Source organism: Nicotiana tabacum, chromosome 18, assembly GCF_000715075.1.
Source record: "Nicotiana tabacum cultivar K326 chromosome 18, ASM71507v2, whole genome shotgun sequence".
Lineage (NCBI taxonomy): Eukaryota > Viridiplantae > Streptophyta > Magnoliopsida > Solanales > Solanaceae > Nicotiana > Nicotiana tabacum.
Window position 1 is genome coordinate 115,007,149 of NC_134097.1, and position 20,867 is coordinate 115,028,015.

Genomic DNA, 20,867 nt, shown 5'->3' on the forward strand with positions numbered 1-20,867 from the left:
CTTGTACGTTTTAATTTTTTTTCTTATTTTATAACTCATCACATAGTTTGATAATTTTTGTATAATTTTATATTCATTAATATGGATAACACGCGCATTCTAAAGCTAGTTATTATAAAATATCAGTGTGCCAAATATGCTAGCATTCTCTCGTATAAGCTTTACAAAATTATTTTATAACAAGCAAAATCTTGAAATTGAGGGTGCGGGTACCTATACTAGTTAATTTCTTAATGAGTACTATATTTACAAATAGCTGCGCCTTCCCTCCACAATCCACACATATAGCCGAACCAAATTCCCTCCTCTCTTTTGTTTCTTCCTTCCTTTCTTCTTCTTCTTCCTCTCTCCTTCATTTTTCTTTCCCTCGTTTTCTCCCCTTTCTCTCTCTCTTCCAGCTTTTTAAATTCCCTCTCCCAATATCAGATCTCATTTTCTTCTCCTATTCCTTTCCTTCCCTCTCCTCCAATTCCATCTTTTCCCACTCCCTACCCCCCACCACAACCCAAAACCTCAACAACCAAAATAGGGTTTTCAATTCCATCAATTTTTCCTCCCTTATTTCCACCAAAAAATGAAAAAGATTGAATTTGTAGCATTTTTAAACTCAAAAACCAAAAAAGGTTTTCAGTTCCATCAAATTTTCCTCTACTTTTGTTACTAAATTTTTTGAAAGATTGAATTTTTAGGATTTTTCTCAGCTGTGGTTATTTAAAAATCAAGAACTTAGCAGATCATGCAACCCCAACAGCAGCAGCAGCAACAACAAACTTTGAAGCGTCAGCTTCAGTTCTCTTCTATTAAACCGGCTTTTGGTGATTACCACCAGTTTTCCACAGACCCGGTTCATTTTTCTTCTCAAGAACCTCCTGTAGGAATTGTTGTCAAGACTCCTGTGAGCTTTCTTTCTGATTCTTTAGTGCCTTACTGATGTTATATGGTGGTTTAAATGTGATGAATGAACAGTTTTGTGCAAATTCTGCTATTGAATTTTGTGTATTTAAATGATTAAAGATAGCTTTATTGATTGCTCTCGTTAAGATTTTTGGCTGGAAATTTGAGGTTCTGTGTTGTTTAAGTGAAGTCTTTAGTGCCTTAATGATGTCATATAATAGGTGGTTATATAGGATAAAATGATTAGTCTTGGTGTTAAATTTGCTGTTAAATTTTGGGTATTAAATGGTTAAGGATAGCTTTATTGATCGCTTGTTAAGATTTTTGGCTGGAAATTTGAGGGTCTGTGTTGTTCAAGTGAAGTCTTCAGTGCCTTAATGATGTAATATGATAGGTGTTTATATGGGATAAATGAACACCTTTGGTGTAAAATTTGCTGTTGAATTTTGGGTATTAAATGTTTAAAGTAGCTTTATTGATCACTCGTTAAGATTTTTGGCTGGAAAGTTGAGGTTTTGTGCTGTTTAAGCGAAGTATTGAAGTGGGTTTGACTGGAGATCTTGCTTTAAGGTGTCGTTTGGTTTGAAGACAAGTTAGCATGGGATTAGTTATGCAGGGATTGACTGTTTGGTATGTTGTATTAATCCTGAGATTGTTAATGTTAATTTTACTTATCCTGGGATTACTATTCCACCTCTGGCAGTTATAAGTTATCCCGATACTATTTTTAATCCTGGATTAGTAACCAAGCAAGGGATAAGGTGGTACTAAATTTTTATCCCAATATTATTTTTGCTTATCCATGATACCAAACGACCCCTAAAGCTATACTGTGTATATTTTTGTGGTGTAAATGATCAAAAGGTTCTGGTTATGTAAAATCTGCTGTTGAATTTTGGATATCACGTGGTCAAACTAGTTTTATTGACCTCAATTTGCGTTTTCCAATTGGAAAAACAAAGTGTGGTTTGTGTTGCTTAAGTTTAATAGGGTTGAAGGTGCTTGATGAATTTATTTATTTTTGCTTTTTTAAACTATGAAAGCTGTAATCTTTCTTGGCTCGATTAGAGGTTTTGCAATTTCAGCAGTGACGTTCTCATCTTTGTGTTTCCTCATTTAGTTTGTCTTTTGATTTTATGGATGCTGTACTTCCATAGAGTTTGATGAATAATCCATGCCAAAGGTTGTACTTTTCTTGTGCTTGCAGACACTACGCACCAAATATTCATTTGGCCCTCTTATCATCTTAATTGCAGCTCCATTCTGTTTAAAGTATGAAAGTGTAAAAGAAAAAAGCACATCACAGGATTCATCTAGCTCAAAACAATAATGATGTAGGAAAAAATAGATCAGTTAGACGAAGGTTGAAGAAACAAGTTCATATTGTTTTGGCGGTCAAGATCTAAATCACATTTGAGTAGTTGCAGGTGAAATTTCAAGGTCCAAGATTGCCTAATGTGTTTGTATATATTAACTAGGAATTGTGTTTCCTTTCCCCTTTTCCTCCGTATTTCTGTTGATAAATTGAGTGTGCCTTAGAGACTTTCAAGATGGTTCACAAGCATGGTTTTGCTTGAGTTATAAGGACTAAAGTTTTAGGAACGAGAGTTCCTCTAGCTTAAGCTTAGTTTTCTAGGTTAACATAAGAATAATATCTGAGTAAGTTCTTCTCCTTTTTATTCTCTGTGAAGCTTCTTTTTGTCATTTACGTGTCACTACAATCCGGATAATGCTTCAGAACATCAGTCAGTCTTTAACTATGGTTTAATTTTTTTCTCCTCAAGCCAATATAAAAATTAAAAGATCTAAGTAGGACTCACCTAATAACTAGTGCGTTGTGACAAGTTTTCACATATTATTTGAACTGTTAATAATTTGCACTTAGTATCTTCCATTTTTTATGCAAAATCCTTGTTAATATAAATCGCAAAATCAGTGCTAGCCTATGTTGATAATAACGCATGTATTACTGCTGTTAGGTTTGAATGGGTCTTTGTTCAGTAACTTTAGGCTACAGTTTAGTATCCACTGGATTTTAGCTTTTACAGTTAATTTATTTTTTGTACTGGTTATATTTTCCTACCTTCTAGGAGGAAAATATTTTTTGTACAATCCGGATAATGCTTCAGAACATCTGAGTCAGTACTGGTTATTTTTTGTACTGGTTATATTTTCCTACCTAATATCTGAGTCAGTTCTTCTCCTTTTTATTCTCTGTGAAGCTTCTTTTTGTCATTTACGTGTCACTACAATCCGGATAATGCTTCAGAACATCAGTCAGTCTTTAACTATGGTTTAATTTTTTTCTCCTCAAGCCAATATAAAAATTAAAGGATCTAAGTAGGACTCACCTAATAACTAGTGCGTTGTGACAAGTTTTCACATATTATTTGAACTGTTAATAATTTGCACTTAGTATCTTTCATTTTTTATGCAAAATCCTTGTTAATATAAATCGCAAAATCAGTGCTAGCCTATGTTGATAATACCGCATGTATTGCTGCTGTTAGGTTTGAATGGGTCTTTGTTCAGTAACTTTAGGCTACAGTTTAGTATCCACTGGATTTTAGCTTTTACAGTTAATTTATTTTTTGTACTGGTTATATTTTCCTACCTTCTAGGAGTTAGCTTAGCACAATTGGTTACTTCCTTTGTATATAAACTCCATTGGAGGCTCATCAAATATACAGACTTTTCATTCTAGTTTTCTGCCTTCATATGGTCTCAGAGCCAAAACAACACTCTAAGAGTAAACTATCCAAGATCCTCTCTTTTTTTCCCTCTGCAAAAATGGGTTCCTCTACACCAGTTGCTAATGCTGACAACACCACTGTGTTCAAACATTTAATCCAATTCAACCCATCATCTCAGTTGCCCATTAAATTGTCTGCAGCCATAATTTCACTACATGGAAGGCCCAAATTGCCATGCTACTCCATGGTCATGACCTCTATGGTCATCTTGATGGCTCTATGCCATCTCCTCCGACAACAGTGACCACCAACAGCCGTGAGACGCCCAACCCGGAGTATAAGGATTGGTTTCGTCAAGATAAACTGATCCAAAATGCTCTAACGGCCTCTGTTGATGCCACCGTTGCATCCACTGTCGCTTCTGCAGCCAACTCTAAATCTGCCTGGGATCAACTCCATACTTCCTTTGCAAACAAATCGCAAACTCGCATCTTTAGTCTCCGTCACCATCTTAGTTGGGTCACCAAAGACACCAAATCGATTGCTGAATACCTGCGAGAGATTCGATCTCTCTCTGATGAACTTGCCACAACAGGTTCTCCTGTCGCTAATGAAGAACTGTGGTGAAAATGCTGAGCGGACTCGGCCCAGAGTTTCGTGAGATCTCCGCAGCCATACAGGCACGCGATTCTCCAATCAGCTATGAGAAACTTCTTGACAAGCTCCTTGATCATGAGATATTTCTCAAACATGAGGACCTTAAGAAAACTACCACACAAGTCACAACAGTTGTTGGTCAACGCGTCACGAATTCTTCACCAACTCCACGCAACAATCGACGCCCACCAAACAATAACAACTGGCGTACCCCAAATAGGCAGTCCAATCAAAACGCTAATCCCTACTGGTGCAACTTTCCTAACCAATCTGTTCAACCCCCATGGGTTCGCTGTCAACTATGTGACCACTTTGGCCATACAACAAATGTGTGTCGCTCACGTTCCCATAACCACTTTGAAGCAAACGCAAATTTTGTTGCACAAACACCACCAAGTGACCCCTGGATTCTCGACTCAGGTGTCTCTCATCACATTACTTCTGTCACTACTTCCCTTCACAATGTTCAAGACTTCAAAGGGATTGAGGAAGTAACAATGGGTAATGGTAATGCGATTCCAATTACTCAAACTAGTACTACTCATTTACATGCATCAAATAATGACTTCAATCTTTCTAATATTTTGTGTGCTCCAGCTATCAAGCGCAAGCTTATTTCTGTTTTTCAATTTTGCAAAGACAACCTAACCTCAATAGAATTTTTTCCTTTTAAATTTTTTGTGAAGGATCTGACTACGGGAACACCTCTTCTGTGCGGCCCGAATAAAGCAGGACTCTACGAATGACTGTCACTGTCTCGCCCTACCATCAATGTCGCCATTGCTGGCCCTTCTTTACATCTGTGGCATCGAAGATTGGGCCACCCTCATTCTCGAGTTCTATTTTCTATTTTAAATAGTTTCAGTATTCCATATTCTTTGAAAGACAAATTTACTTATTGTAATTCTTGTTGCTGCAATAAAGCTCACAGATTTCCCTTTTATGCAAACACCTTGTGCAACAAATATCCATTAGAAACAATTTACAGCGATCTATAGGGCCCCTCTCCAGTGGTTTCAATTGATAAAAAGAGATACTATTGTCTTCTTGTTGATCAGTATAGCAAATACATTTGGTTATACACAATGAAAAACAAAAGTGAAGTTCAAAAATTTTTCCAAAGCATACATCCTGTGCTTGAAGAACATTTTGGTCACAAAATGGCTCACCCTTTACACTGATGGAGGAGGAGAATATCAAATCCTAGAACCGTACCTCAACTCCAATGGTATACAACACCTTGTTTCTCCACCACACACACCTCAAAGGGTTGCCATGGCTGAAAGACGTCATCGACACCTTATTGAGACAGCCAAAATGCTACTTCATCAAGCTGCTTTACCATCCAATTTTTGGACATTTGCTTGCCATCATGCAGCCTATCTCATAAACCGACTACCCACAAGCACACTTGGTAACAAGTCACCTTTTGAAGTTCTATTCAATGAGAAACTAGCTTATGACTCTCTTCGTACGTTTGGTTGTCTTTGCTACCCATGGCTCGGGCCATATGCCCAAAATAAATTAGCACCATATTCAAAACCTTGTGTTTATCTAAGATTCTCCATCACTCATCATTCGCATCAGTGCTTTGAACCCACGAGTTCTAAAATATTTCTATCGTAGGATGTAAAATTTTTAGAAGATATTTTTCCATTTGAAAATATATTTTCTCAGTTAAAACATAACTTCTCATCTTTACATTGGGAAACTCTTTTAGATCAGAGTAATCCTTCTATTTTCTGTCAACCACTAAATACAGTTGATCCAACTATAACTCCGCTGCCCCCCACTATTCCGTTGATGCGAGATACACACCAAGATGTATGCTCACTTCGTGCCGCACAGGGAAACAACCCACAGCCAGATCAATTTGCAACTCATGACCCAGGTAACATTCAAATTGCTTCTTTATCTTCTGCTTCTAATGTACAACAATCACCTGCTACTGAAAACCTACAACCCCACTTCGTCTTCCGGAGCCAACCCCTTCCCCCTCTACTCAACCTATCTCCTCCACTCGCCGACCATCAATTACTCACGTTTATCGGCGTCGCCCAAACTCATCACACAGTTTGTCCCGACCCACTGATCCCATTGTTCAAGTTCCACAAATAGAGCCAAATCGTGTATTAACGAGGTCTCAAAACAACATCTTCAAAAGAAGAAAGATCGTTGACTACATTGTGCAAATCTCCCAGCCAGAAGCACATCCAATACCTGTAACTCACAAGCAAGCACAAAAAGATTCAAATTGGAGAGCCGCTATGAATGCTGAATTTGATGCATTGATGAAAAACCAGACTTGGGAATTAGTTCCCCCAGACCGCACCAGAAACGTTGTCCCTTGTAAGTGGTTGTTTAGAATTAAAACTAACTCTGATGGATCCATTGATAGGTACAAAGCACGTTTAGTTGCAAAAGGGTTCACCCAAAGGCCTGGGGTTGATTTTCACAAGACATTTAATCCGGTTGTTAAACCCACCACCATTCGGACAGTACTCACGCTGTACATAATAATTGGGCATTACATCAAATAGATGTTAACAATGCATTTCTTCAGCGGAAGCTTCATGAAGATGTATATATGTCACAACCTCCCGGCTACGAAAATCTGGATCATCCCGACTATGTTTGCCATCTCAAGAAGGCCATTTATGGACTTCGACAAGCTCCTAAGGCCTAGTACGATGCACTCACTGATTCATTGATTCAAATGGGGTTCCAAATGTCGCAGTGTGATAATTCTCTTTTTGTTCTGCACAATCTGGGAGTTACTATTTATGTTATGATATATGTGGATGACCTCATACTCACAGCAGTAATGAAACACTCATTCAACATGTAATTACTTCCGTTCGGCCGAGCCAGCTATCGAAAGTCTTGCAAGCAACCTACACTAAGCTAAGCGAGCTCAGCCGTTGCGCGCTAGCGCGCTAGCCTTTTCCCAACCTAGTAAAGGGGCTGCTAGTTGTAGCGCGCAGTGTACTAGTGAATAGGAAAAGCGAATTGAGATTACTAATGACGGATGAAGGTTGAGGGTAGAACATGTTCGGTGCCTCGCCCTTGTCTCCTTCGCCGTAGACTGAAAATGATGGGAATCCTATCGATAAAGAAGAGGCATAAGCATCGCCTCTCGATCCAATCCATCTTCCCTGGCCTCCCCAACACACTCTTGATACGAAAGCTCCCGCCATAGAGAAGAGATCGAAAGTATGGGTCCCCTCGATCACCCTCCCTTGAACCTGAACTGGTCGAGAGAGATGAACCCGCACCACATTTTTCGAATCGAAACCCCCAACTAGAGATGGAATTCCAGAACCTAAACAACTCAGTTGAGAGCTCCGTGACTGGTTCAAGGGAAGGTCAACCAATGATTGATAGGCCATTCCCTCCCTATCCGTCTCTTGATCCCTCATTCCACTAATCCAGCTAACTCAGTTCAACACCTCTCCTTCCGTGATTCACTGGAAGGCAGTTAAACGGATCCTTCGGTATCTTAAAGAAACATCCCAGCATGGTATTCGTATTTCCCCACAACCTTCAACGGCTCTGTATACATATGCTGATGCCGATTGGGCAGGTGATATCAATGATCGCCGCTCCATCTCTGGTTATATTGTTTATCTAGGCACGACGCCTATCTCCTGGTGTTCTCGTAAGCAACCTACTGGCTCTCGCTCCTCCACTGAGGCAGAGTATCGTGCCGTTGCTTCTGCCTTGTCTGAAACAAACTGGATCACACTTGCTCAAAGATCTTCATGTGACGCTCTCTGTTGCTCCTACAATACTTGGTGATAACCTTGGGGTCACTTACATTGCTGAGAATCCAGTACATCATACAAAAATGAAGCACCTTGAGGTTGATCTTCACTTTGTTCGTAACCAAGTCCGCATATCGCATATCCACTCTGCTGATCAACTTGCGAATCCACTCACCAAACCATTGTCCAAGCCGACCTTCCAACGCATGCTTCTATTGTATCTTCAAGCCTAACTTGAGGGGGCGTAATAGCGCATGTACTACTGCTGTTAGGTTTGAATGGGTCTTTGTTCAGTAACTTTAGGCTATAGTTTAGTATCCACTGGATTTTAGCTTTTACAGTTAATTTATTTTTTGTACTGGTTATATTTTCCTACCTTCTAGGAGTTAGCTTAGCACAATTGGTTACTTCCTTTGTATATAAACTCCATTGGAGGCTCATCAAATATACAGACTTTTCATTCTAGTTTTCTGCCTTCATAGTTGACTCAATGGAAATGATTGCAATCCACAAGTTTATATTTATATATCAATTTCTTATTCAGACACGATTTGTAGTAAATCCTTTAAATAAATTACTGATAGAACTTGGGGACTCATTGTCTTATTCAGCCACTGAAGCGGAAGAGTGCGGCAGCAAATTATGGACAGGGGGTTGGTGACCAGAACCCAGTTTCTGAATATGCTAATGTAAACAGTCCTGTGCAGACACCAATGTCTGGAAAAGCTGGAAACACACAGAAAATTCCCAAGACTTCGAAAGCCAGATCTTCTTCTCAAGCTGTTGCACCCAATGTTGGTGAGGATTTTCGATGTAAAAGTTTTTCTTTGAAATGTTTATGTACTTATTTTACTTTCCAAGGAGCATTCAGTATAGTAATCTTACTCCCTTCCGTAAGCCAGTACCTTATAATTGCTGTCCCCCCTTCCCTTCTCTCTCACAATCCTTATCTTTCTTGTTCACTTTGCTGAGACCAACCTTATCTATAAAAGCAGAAAATTACTAGTTCTAACTTTTGGTTATTGAATTTGCAGGATCCCCTTCAGGCAATGTTACCCCAGTTGGTCCTTGTCGATATGATAGCTCCCTGGGTAAATTAAAACTTCAATGGCATAATTACTACTTTGTCTTTCAATCTGTTATTTCTCTAATGTCTGGATTGTTGTTCTAAAGTGCGTAGACTGTTGCGATTTATAGGATAGTTCACCACGATTGCCTATTATACAGAAGAATTATGTAGTAAAACTGTACTTATGACAATATCTCTTAATTATTATTCAGGTCTTTTAACAAAGAAGTTCATCAATCTAATCAAACATGCAGAAGACGGTATGCTTGATCTGAATAAAGCTGCTGATACATTAGAGGTATCTTCACATTGATGCTATTATGCCGGTGACATGAGGTCTTTTACCAGATTAAGTGTTTTATTTCTTCTAACAGGTTCAGAAAAGGCGTATATATGATATCACAAATGTCCTGGAAGGCATTGGTCTGATAGAAAAGAAACTCAAAAACAGGATTCAGTGGAAGTATGGGGAGAGATACACATCCAATTCAAATAAACTGCTTAGTAGTTCATCATTGATGTTTATGTGACTCGAGATCATTCGAGGAAACAATGTTAAAATATCATTTGCATTATTATGTAGGGGTCTAGATGTCTCAAAACCAGGAGAAGCTGATGAGAGTATTGCAAGTTTACAGGTGAGGAACATTACCCCGACCGCTGATGTATTTTTTTAATTTTTTTTGTCACATTTGTCAGTCTAAAGTGAAGTAGCCGGAGCAAAGGGGATCATACTCATAAGAATATCCCCGAGTCTCTTCAAAATATAGTGGAAATAGTTTTCGCAAAGCGACTCTTTTAAGCATTCTAGTGGTCTTAATTGTAACTTGTATCTGCTTCCCTAAAGAATGCTCACGTTATTTAACTTATATTCACCTGCTACTGCTAGTATCAGTTTAAATATTGAATATCTATGAAATTGGAATGATAAAAATATGGATACTTCTTGTGTCATGGTCTGCACTTATTGGTAGTTTGTACTACCCTTGCAGGGAGATGTGGAAAATTTGACGATTGAAGAGCGTAGATTAGATGACCAGATACGGTAGCTTCTTTGCCTGTAATACAAAACTCCATCATTGCTATGCTTCATTTCTGAGCTGATATTGTGGTCTTGTTGGCTTCTTTTAGAGAAACGCAGGAACGATTGAGGGACCTGAGTGAAGATGAAGATAATCAAAGGTAGCATCTATGAGTAACATCTGCACAAAGTTCTGCTCATGCGCGTTTCCATAGATTTTTCTGCTTACCTTTTTCCTCTTCTTTCTTAACTTCTGTCATCCATAAATTTTCTATAAAACAAGATGGCTTTTTGTCACTGAAGATGATATCAAGAGCTTACCTTGTTTCCAGGTATATTTTAACTCTTCTTTCCGCTTTTCCATTCCTTTTCTTTCTGAATCCAGCGTTCATTAATAGACTGATGCTCTGCTGTAAATTGATTGCTTTGATCAGAATAAAACATTGATAGCAATCAAAGCTCCACATGGCACTACTTTAGAAGTCCCAGATCCTGATGACGTAATTGTTCTCTCTTTAGATACAGCAAAATTTTCCTATTTCCTAGCAGGTCTACCATTATATAACTGCTTCGCGCTTCCACATATCTTAGCATGTCTTTCTTGCCTCTAGCAGGCTGTTGATTATCCACAAAGAAGATACAGAATAGCATTACGGAGCACCATGGGCCCCATAGATGTTTACCTTGTCAGGTACTTTTGCTGCTTCTTAACACAATAGACTGATCAAAGAAACCCAAATATGAATCCGGGCCAGAGAGAAGGGGAGGGATGTTTATAAGCTTTCAACATTTTCTATGGATAACTATTTCTAACTTTATAGAAACTTGCATTGTGTTGATTTAGTCAATTTGAGGAGAAGTTTGAAGAGATAAATGCAGTTGAGGCACCGCCAAGCGTGCCTTCAACATCTGGTTTGAATGAGAATGCAACTGCGACATTGGCTGCTGAGGAGAACAGAGAAGTTGATATTGGGATGGATGAAAAAGAAAATCAAAACGTGTGCTCTGACGTAGGTACTTCACAAGACTTCATGACTGGAATCATGAAGATTGTTCCAGATGTTGAGGTAAGTTATTCTTTACGAGCATTACATTATTGTAAACTCCTAATTTTGCAACCTCCCGTTTATGAGCATTACATAAATGCAGTGTTATTGAATGCCAAGCAGAAGTAGGAAAACATGACCCGTAAAACATTTGCTATTTGCCTTCCCCTAAGAAGAGATGTTTCAGAGACAATCTTATTTATTATGATAAAATTCAGGATTTATATCACTATGATTTTCAGTTTCTAACTGTTTTCCATCTTACAGAATGAAGCAGATTACTGGCTTTTGTCAGACGCTGATGTTAGCATCACTGACATGTGGAGGACAGAATGTATCCTACTGATTTCTGTTTTCTGCTTATCTTGATATTATTGAATTTACTTCTTTGAATATCCATAACTCAGAAATAGCTGCTATTGATTGGAACGAGTTGGATGTAATACAAGAGGATTTCTCAATCGCTAATGTCAGTACGCCACGATCCGAAACTCCACCAACCAATACAACTGAAGTACCTTCTGCAGCTAATACTACCGGGTGCTAAATGGTACTTGTTGGTGTTTATGTGGATGCCCTGGCTTAGTTTTCTCAAAGATGAATGCTTCATCAGCAAGATGATGCTGGTTCTAGTTCGAATAAGAGCTTCTCAATTAGATTAAATCCTCTGTACAGCCATTTGAACTCTTATAGGAAAGAACAAGTGCAACCAGGAGCTTTTTCATTCGAGGCTCAAGAAATTGCAAGACTCACGCCGGCTGTTGATTGTATAGTTGATGCACTTAGATTGACTTGTAATGACAATACTCAGTAGGTTAAGCTGTACAAATCTTGGCTTGTGTATTATCATCTAATGGCTTTCTTCTTAGCTCTAACAGTACAATTAGGTGGATTGTAATGTATTGACTTAGATTATTCTTCTTCTTGGAGTGGTTTTATCTTTTAGTTGCTGCAGTCTTTTACATTGCAACATGTCTGGAGTTAGTTTTTCTAGCATCCAAGTTCTCAAATTGGATGCACAATGGGCTCTTATACAAGTATTATTATACGTGTTTTTTCAGCATGTTTTAGCTGTAAATGTTGATCTCTACAAGGTTGATCTTTTCCTAAGCAGCTGGAAAATTGAGAAGAACAACAGAATATTGGTGAAAATCTATATCTCTGGTTATATACTGTGCTAAGTTTTGCATTTATCAACAGGGTTGCCATAGTTAGGAAAGAACAATGAGCTACCAGTAAGGTAACCTGTATTATTTATTAACATATATTACATCTGCAGCAAAATTGTGGCCACATTACATTATGTAAGAGTGTCCAATATGAACCTAGTCTACTCTTTATCAGCTTTTTTCCCAATCCAACTAGCAACAATTGGTGTTAGAGCAACAGTAGGTGGAAATCTAATAGGTGATGCAGCTTTGTGAGCAGCATAGGCCAATGCAAAAGTTCCCACCTTCTCCCCAGTCTCATCTGTGGAAATTCCCACCTGCAAAATATATATGAGTTCCCATAGTTAAAATGATCCCCAAAAATAGAGACTTGTCTGCAATTATAAGGTCATAAAGTAACATATTATACTTCATATGTTCCATTTTACGTGGCAATATTTCTTGAGTCAATCGTAATGACATATTTCTATATTTGAAAACAATATAACCTTAAATTTACCATTTTATGTACTTCTATAGCTACATAAATGTCATGGCAAGACTACAAATTTCAAAAGACTTTCTTAAACTCCGTGCTTAATCAAACTCTACTACATCCATTAGAAAGGAGGGACTATAAATTTTTATAATAACTTTTCGGGCCAACCTACGCTTCATAGGGTCCATGTGTCCCCTCGACAATACCTACTAACTCTGCTCACCAATACTTAGATGGAAAGGAATCACCTATTTTTTGCCCCTACTGGTATTCAAAATCCTAGTCTGTGATAGTTTTTGTTCCAGTTTCATAGGCCGTTAAGCCACACCCATGGGTGCATAAATACATTATGTTTATTTCCATTCCTTTCCTTTTTCTACTAATTCCTTCGGACAAAATCTAATCCCAAAGAGACTATTGAGTTTTGGAAAAGTGTACCTTCTGTAGCAAGGATTGAACATCAACACCAGCATTAATGAGAGCATAACAAAGAGTAAATGATATCAAGGAGAGAGTAATGGAGGTTGCTAAATAAGCTCCTCCATATTTTGCCAAAAGCTCTTTAGCTTGATCCCCTTTCGATTTCTTTTCCTTGTTTTCCTCTTCTCCTTCCTCTTTTGAGCTAAATATCTGCAAGCAAGTTTAAATCACAAAAAGCTTTATTGCTTACATACTCTTAACCAATCATCTACCAATATTATTTTCAAATACAATGCTGTAATCTACTTTAATAAACTAAAATATTTCCTTAAAAAAAATCTTTTGAAAGGAGTTCTGGGCAGGGAAAGAATAAAATATAGAACCGTAAATGAATGTTAGGAACTTTACCAATTTTTCTTAGTTTTTTCCAACAAACAAGTACAATTTCTTGTAATATACATTTTTTTTTGTAATTAATATTCTTTTAAACATGATTTTCCCAACTAGTAAAGTTGCTGTCGTATAATTAGGAGGTCACCGAATCGAGCCCTGCAAATAGCCTCCGGTAGAAATGCAGTTAAAACTAACTTTTGTGGTCCTGTCCCTCCACGGACCCGCGCAGATCGAGATGCAATAATTCTTTTTTGTTTCCTCACTTCCCAATTCTGGTTTAAAAAAATCTAAAACATACCCACAAAACTAAAACAAGAAAAGGGAAAATAAAAAGGAAAGAAAATGAAGAAGAAAAAGAATTACCTTCCAAAGACCAACTTCAAGACCATATTTCTTAGTGATTTCCTCGGCAGAGTTAATTTCCTCTGTTTTCTCTTTTAGAGCCCTCACTTTAAACTTGATCTTGGTATTTGAGGTAGCTGAATTCAGTACCCTGTTTGGTTTTCTAAAAATTGGAAGAGTAGGAGATATAGAGCAAAGAGCAATTCTATTGTGGTAGTACTGAGAACAAATCTGCCAAGCAGAGGCCATTTTTCAGTTTATCCAAACGTTGCCAAAGTTTCTTCTCTTCTTCTTCTTGAGGAGTGGACTCAAATGGAGAGCGAAACAAATATTTTTTCAGATGGAGAGAGAGACAAGTCTCATTATTTCTGGCCTTTGTTTAATCATACCAATAATCAGAATATTGTGCATTTACCTGATTGCCCTCTTTAAATTTTCACAATAGGCCTTCTAGTTCTTTATTGGGCCTAGCCCAATGAAGCATGTATTAAGTAGTTGGCCACTTTTTAGGCCGGCTATTAGAGCTTAGCCATATTTTAACGGGAAAATTACGCGACACATCAAACACATATATTGTATGTATTATTCATAGCTACACTTTCAGCAAATTTATCATTCGCTGCTATATTTGAGTTTTATAGCAAATCCCTAAAACAAGAGATTAATTATTTTGAATTAAAACAAAAAAGTAACAAGCTCTAATAGCACAGTTGGTTAGAGCGCACTTAGTTACCGGAGTTCTTGAGTTTGACTCTCAATAAGAGCATTTTATTTTCCTGTATTTCTATATTTTGCCTTGGTTGTATTCATTGCGTGAACGAATATAATCGATACAAGTTGTATAATTTGCAGACACCCTTGTATATAATCGATATAGGCTGTATCCTTTCTATACACTTGTATTTTGCCTTGGTTACAGTTGATACATGTTGTATTTATTGAGCGAATAAATACATTTGCGCAAATAAATACAATTGATGCAAGTTATATTTATTGAGCGAACGAATATAAACGAATATAGTTGACACAATCTGTACTCATTGCACGTTTGAATACAAGTGATATAGGCTGGTAACGAATTTAACGGTAGCTACGAATAGTAATTAAGCAAACTAGAGTTACTTGGCTGTACACAATAGTGATTTATGAAAATTTTCTCAATTTTAAATTGTAGTGACAAAGTAGCCACTTATTAATACGAGAATATAAGTCAGGACAAAAATACCCCTATCTAAAATACAGAACAACTCTAAAAACAGTTACTGGACTTTGAATATTTATAAGTTCAAAATTCAGTAATGGATCCTGAAGTTTAAATGACCTGAACCAGTAGCTCTTAATTGTTGATGTATAATGCGAATTTAAAAATCAAGAATCGTACCTGAATTTTTCTGGATTTTGCACCGGTAAAGGTTCAAAAATAAATAATTTTCTTGGATTTTGTATTTATAGGTTAAAAATTACTCAAGTATATTGCGAATTCAAAACTTATGAATCGTTCCTGGATTTTGCATTAGTAAAGCTTTAAATATTTTTTTCAAGATTTTGTATTTAAAGGTTAAAAATTACTGAAGTATAATGCGAATCAAAAACCATGAATAATTCTTGAATTATGCACTAATAAAGATTCACACTAGTAATTTTCCCCAGATTCTATATTTTAAAGGTTAAAAATTGCTGTAGTATAATGTGAATTCAAAAATCAGAAATTATTCATGGATTTTGCATTAACAAAGGCTCAAAATTCAGTAATTTCTAAATTTTGTATTTAAAGGTTAACAATTGCTGAATTATAATATGAATTCAAAAATCATAAATAGTTCCTGAATTTTCTTGGATTTTGCACTATTAAAAGTTCAAAAACCAGTAATTGTTCATGGAGTTTGGATTTTGTACTAGTTAAGGTTCAAAATTGCTGAATTTTAAATTCCAACATAGTTTACTAGGGGTCCACTTGTCAAAGTTTCAAATTCCAGTACCGATTATTGAAGTATGGGGGCAAACACGTTAATTTAATCGGATCAGTGGCTACTTTTTCATTACAATATAAATATAGCTAAGGTTTAATAGCCGATCTAAAAATGACTATCTGCCGAGATCATCCATGTATTAACACAATATGACAATCTGCCCAAGATTGAGCATTTTTTAGGATCTTAGAAAGCCTATGGAGAGATAGAGGAGAGACGTCAGGATGAAACCCCATAAAGTAAGGGGCATGATGTCAAACAGTGCAAGTATGAGTGGTTATTTTGCTTATTAAATTGTTTTGTGTATAATAAGTAACGTCTTATAATTATTGGCTTGTGGTGAATATGCACAATTTATAAATATAGGCTATCCTAGCATATTCTATTTCTGAATACATATCGAATTCTTCCAACTATGAGAGTATGATAGCTAACATATTGTGGGAGTTGGTAGACCAGGCTAAACCGTGGGGGAAGCGCACGATTAGCCACTATTCAAAGATGTCTTTATTCTTTATCCACTATTCAAGATGTATTTACTTTTTAGCCAGTGCTTAATAACTTTTATCCATTCGGACGAAAATACCCCTATGTTAGACATGGGTGCTGTGTAAATATTAAGGACATGACGTCCTTAATTTCATGAATGTTGTATAAATATTAAGGACATGGTGTCCTTAACTTCATGAATGCTGTGTAAATATTAAGGACAAAATATCCTGTATTTTCACTTTCCGTAATTAAACTTTAGGACATCATGTCCTTAACTTCATATGTACAGTGTAAATGTTAAGGATATGGCGTCCTTAACTTCATGTGTGCAGTGTAAATGTTAATGATATAATGTACTTAACTTGTATTTGTACCTTCTGTTGTTAAACTTTAAGACCTCATGTCCTCATGTCCTTAACTTCATATGTACAGTGTAAATGTTAAGGATTTGGTGTCCTTAACTTCATGTGTCCAATGTAAATGTTAAGGACATAGTGCCCTTAACTTTATGAGTGTTGGTAAATATTAAGGACATAGTGTCCTTAACTTCATAAATGTTGTGTAAATATTAAGGACAAAATGTCCTGTATTTGCACTTTTCGTTGTTAAACTTTAGGACTTCATATCCTTAACTTCATATGATCAGTGTAAATGTTAAGGACATGACATCCTTAACTTAATGTGTGCAGTGTAAATATTAAGGACACTATGTCCTTAATATTTACACTAATGAAAATTAGTAAATCGAAAACGACATTTATTCTGCTAAGAGAAATACTTATCCAGAGCAATACAGAACTACTAACGAGATTGAGAGCATTAACCGATAGAGAGAAACACCAGTAATATGTGAAAGTTAAAATCAATGGAACTACTTTGCCCAATCCAGCTCTCATGAAGAAAGCGTAAAAACATCTTCTCATATTAATTTTAATAGGGTAATGGTTATTTTTGCTCAACATTAAAAATATTGGATAAAAAGTAATTACCATGTTAAAAAGTAACTATCCCACGCCATTTCCTAAACTGTCAAGTGAGACCACCCCGAATTAATGCAATTGAATGATATGTTCGCTTTAACCTAGCTCAAAACTATGATTATGCACAAAGGCGGCTCAATGAAAGTGGTGGCCTAAAGCCAAATCCTAATAAGAGGCCTTAAATTTATTTAATACTATTTCGTAACAATTGTGTACGAATCCTTTATATCTTGATCATTCATCGGTTATCTGCTAGCTCCCACCATTGGAGATACTTGGTCACTCAACTCATTATGGCTCAGATAATGTTTTATAAGAAACATATATTGATGGTTAAGATAGTATTTTATAAATTCTCTGTTAGTTTATATGGATCCACCACACTATAGAGTACCTGGTCCTCTATGAGTTTCCATTGAGAATATTAATAAAGCAGCTCAAGGGGACAAAAATCACGACCTACACTTGTAGGCTTTCAAATTTACTAACTTGCAATCACACTATTACAAGCTACTTTGTAATGACTCTATTACAAAGACTTCAACTCACTAACTTGTGATACACTTACCACAAGCCACTTTGTCACACACTAGTTACAAAGACTTTATCTTATGACTAACTCTAGTCACAACATAAACTCAGAAGGTTTATGATTTTGGGTTTCCTAAAACACAGCTTCTAAGAAAGCAGGATAGGAGTTAAAATGAAGAACAAATAACAATATTATAACTCAACTACGAGTACACATAGACTCATTGTGGAACTGATACTTAGTGGAGTTGTCTTCTTGTTCTTGACGCACTTGTGACTTCAATGTTGGATCAACTCTTTAATGCTTGAGAGAATATCACTAAATGCTCAAGTAAGTATCTTGTGCCTTGCACCATGTTGTTATACTTACCAAAGACATCCTAAGGATGATATCAGTTCATGGTTGGTACACGCCTCTTCCCAATGGGAAGTGACTGCTGCACTGTCTGCTGTACTGTCTCGTGTACAATTATAGGCAGGTACTTTCTGCAGTTGCTTTCCAACTGTATAATTGACTTATACTTCTGTCAGAGAACATCGAAGGATCAGGTCCCTGTCTTGTTCCTCTTTCTCTTTATTTGCAGCAATTCACATTAGCTGGAGTTCAAGCTGAACTTCGTTCATTTGAAATGTGTACTAAGAGTCTTAGGTTCCCTGTCTGAGTCTTGACAGTAAGTTTGTTATATCATCAAAACATAAGGCAAAGGAATTGAAAACCCATCAATTTCGCCCTTTTTGATGATGACAAACTTAGGCATTGATATCATTTATTTAGAGCAGAAATAACCAGATGAGGTAATAGGAACTTCACAAGTTCCCCCTGACTTTGATTCCCCCTAATCATATCCCCCATTTCAAACATGTTCCATTGAATTTATACTATACTTCCCCCCTTTTGACATCATTAAAAATACACAAGCAGGCAAACAACATGAAGAATTCTAACACAGCCAACTCATGCCACATATGTGCACACAATATGATAGAAAAGAGAAACCAAAGGAAAACAACATTGTACAAGCAAAAAAAAGAGTTGTTTCATTGATATGAACAATGGACTGAGCAAATAGGATCAATAACGGTGAAACCCAACATGCCATCAACAAAAAGACGAACAAAAAAAGAAACAACAGCCACAAAACATCATAACAGAAGACAACTGGGCACTGAGAGGTTTCTAAGGGGCACTAGAAGAGGGAGACTTGGAGAAAGAGGCAACAAGGGTTTTGAGAACCAGGTCCATACGAGCATTTTGCAGACAGCTGCTCTTCAAGCAGTTTTGCGCAAAGCTCATTATTTTCCTTTGTCAAGCAGACAACTTTTTCATTTGTGGAATTAACAGAACCAAGTCCCCTAACAGCTTGACTAAGCTGAGTTTCCAGTATGGCATTCTGAGCCCTCAACCTCATGATCTCTTCGGAATCAATATTTTGAGCATTGATCAGCTGAGAAATGGTCGAGTTGCTTCCACCAACCTTTTCTACGCACTCACATTCTTCTAAAGTGGTTTTGGAGAAGGTTTGCTTGCGTGTTCCCACTTTTGGATTAGCTAAAGGAACCTTATAGAACTTAAACACTCGAGTGAGGAGAAATCCATATGGAAGCCCGTGATTGCCACCTTTAAAGTTTGCCACCTTTTGCATATGTTTTATCATGATTGCTGGCAGATTGATCGGGACAAACTCATCAAGAGCCTCCATTAAGACCAGATCAGACTTTGAAGTGATAGACCACCTCTCAGCACGAGGTAAAAACACCTTATTGACCAGCTCAAAGAGAAGCTGATACTCAGGACGTAATGCCTTCTTATGCAATCGTTCCCCTTGCTAAACAACTTGCTCTTTCATGATAGCTCTCCTAAAGTTAGCACCATAGACACCCTTGACGAGGACATCCCTTCACATGGAATTTGGAGAACCTTCCCCAATGCTAAAGCATCAAGCACAATATCTACTCCATTTACTAGCACATAGATTTGATCACCCTCAATAGTGAAGAGAGATATGTAGAAATTTTGTATCGCATCTTCGTACACCTTAGGCACATCCTCCTGGAACAAGTGCTCCCATTGCTGAAATTCCACCATCTCCAGAACTTGCCTCATACCTGCCATCTCTAAGATTGCCGGATCAAACATACGACCCTACAAGACTTTCTGAGTTCTCAATCTCTCCTACCAAAGACCACTATCACTAGGTATGGTCTTCATAAAACCAGGTGCCCCTACGGTTTCCCGTTTCATTTTCTAGACTCCTCAAAAAACTTCCCTTTCCAGTTTACAACCCCCACAATATCTCCTTCAGACATAGCTTGCTCAACTACAAACTTCTTAGACTTACTGCTACCCTTCATGGATGTTCCACTTTGTTTTTCAATAGCTTCACCGGAAGCTCTAACCACAGACTTCTGGATTTTTGTAGATCGTTTTACTAAGGAACTAGGTTCCTCTACAATATCTTCATCAACCTCAACCACTAGAACGCTTTTGTCAGACACAAATTCCCCCCGTTTCATCAACTTCTTCTTTTTTTTCTTAAACACTCCTCTTACTTTTCTGCAAGGCAGACTCGAAAGTCTCATTCTGCTGCAACCTGGTAGTGAGTCATTTCGAAGAGAATTCAGGAGTCTCCGTTGGTTTGTGTATCTTAAACCGTGCACTGAGAACCATATCATCTTTATCAACATGGATCTCACTGGGTGGAATGGATTCAAAGGGCTTAGGATAAACAAAAGGTTCCTGATTTGATTTAACGGAAGAGAATTAGGTTCTCCAATAGTTTTTCTGAGACTATTTCATGGACTGGAGACTCGAAGAGTACCAAGGTTCTTTCATCACCAAGGAATGGAGTTTCTTCCCCCTAAGACTCAGACAAGAGGAATGCTCCTTCATTCAAAAGATTCTCAACAATGATAGCCATGATATTATGTGCTGTCTTTTTTTAGTAACT

General features: G+C 37.2%; 2 protein-coding genes across 3 annotated transcripts; one reads left to right on the forward strand and one right to left on the reverse strand.

The window, feature by feature from the left end:
- The first annotated feature begins 273 nt into the window (after nucleotides 1-273).
- Nucleotides 274-12,089, forward strand: LOC107803329 (transcription factor E2FB). Of its 2 annotated transcripts, none has more exons than XM_016627019.2 (14): nucleotides 274-895; nucleotides 8,620-8,806; nucleotides 9,043-9,099; nucleotides 9,290-9,375; nucleotides 9,452-9,540; nucleotides 9,661-9,715; nucleotides 10,070-10,122; nucleotides 10,209-10,259; nucleotides 10,382-10,430; nucleotides 10,533-10,598; nucleotides 10,713-10,789; nucleotides 10,943-11,165; nucleotides 11,412-11,478; nucleotides 11,558-12,089. In XM_016627019.2, the coding sequence occupies exons 1-14, from the start codon at nucleotides 737-739 to the stop codon at nucleotides 11,689-11,691; spliced, it is 1,353 nt and encodes a 450-aa protein (XP_016482505.1). In that variant the 5' UTR covers nucleotides 274-736; the 3' UTR covers nucleotides 11,692-12,089. The 2 variants fall into 2 exon arrangements, with proteins under 2 accessions (XP_016482505.1, XP_016482506.1); XM_016627020.2 differs by lacking the exon at nucleotides 274-895 and adding an exon at nucleotides 2,191-2,321.
- Nucleotides 12,090-12,376: 287 nt separating this feature from the next.
- LOC107803330 (uncharacterized) lies at nucleotides 12,377-14,322 on the reverse strand. The gene is made up of 3 exons (XM_016627021.2): nucleotides 13,968-14,322; nucleotides 13,230-13,421; nucleotides 12,377-12,630 (listed from the first exon to the last, which is right to left on the reverse strand). Exons 1-3 carry the CDS (start codon nucleotides 14,193-14,195, stop codon nucleotides 12,475-12,477), a joined length of 576 nt encoding a protein of 191 aa, XP_016482507.1. The 5' UTR covers nucleotides 14,196-14,322; the 3' UTR covers nucleotides 12,377-12,474.
- Nucleotides 14,323-20,867: the final 6,545 nt, after the last annotated feature.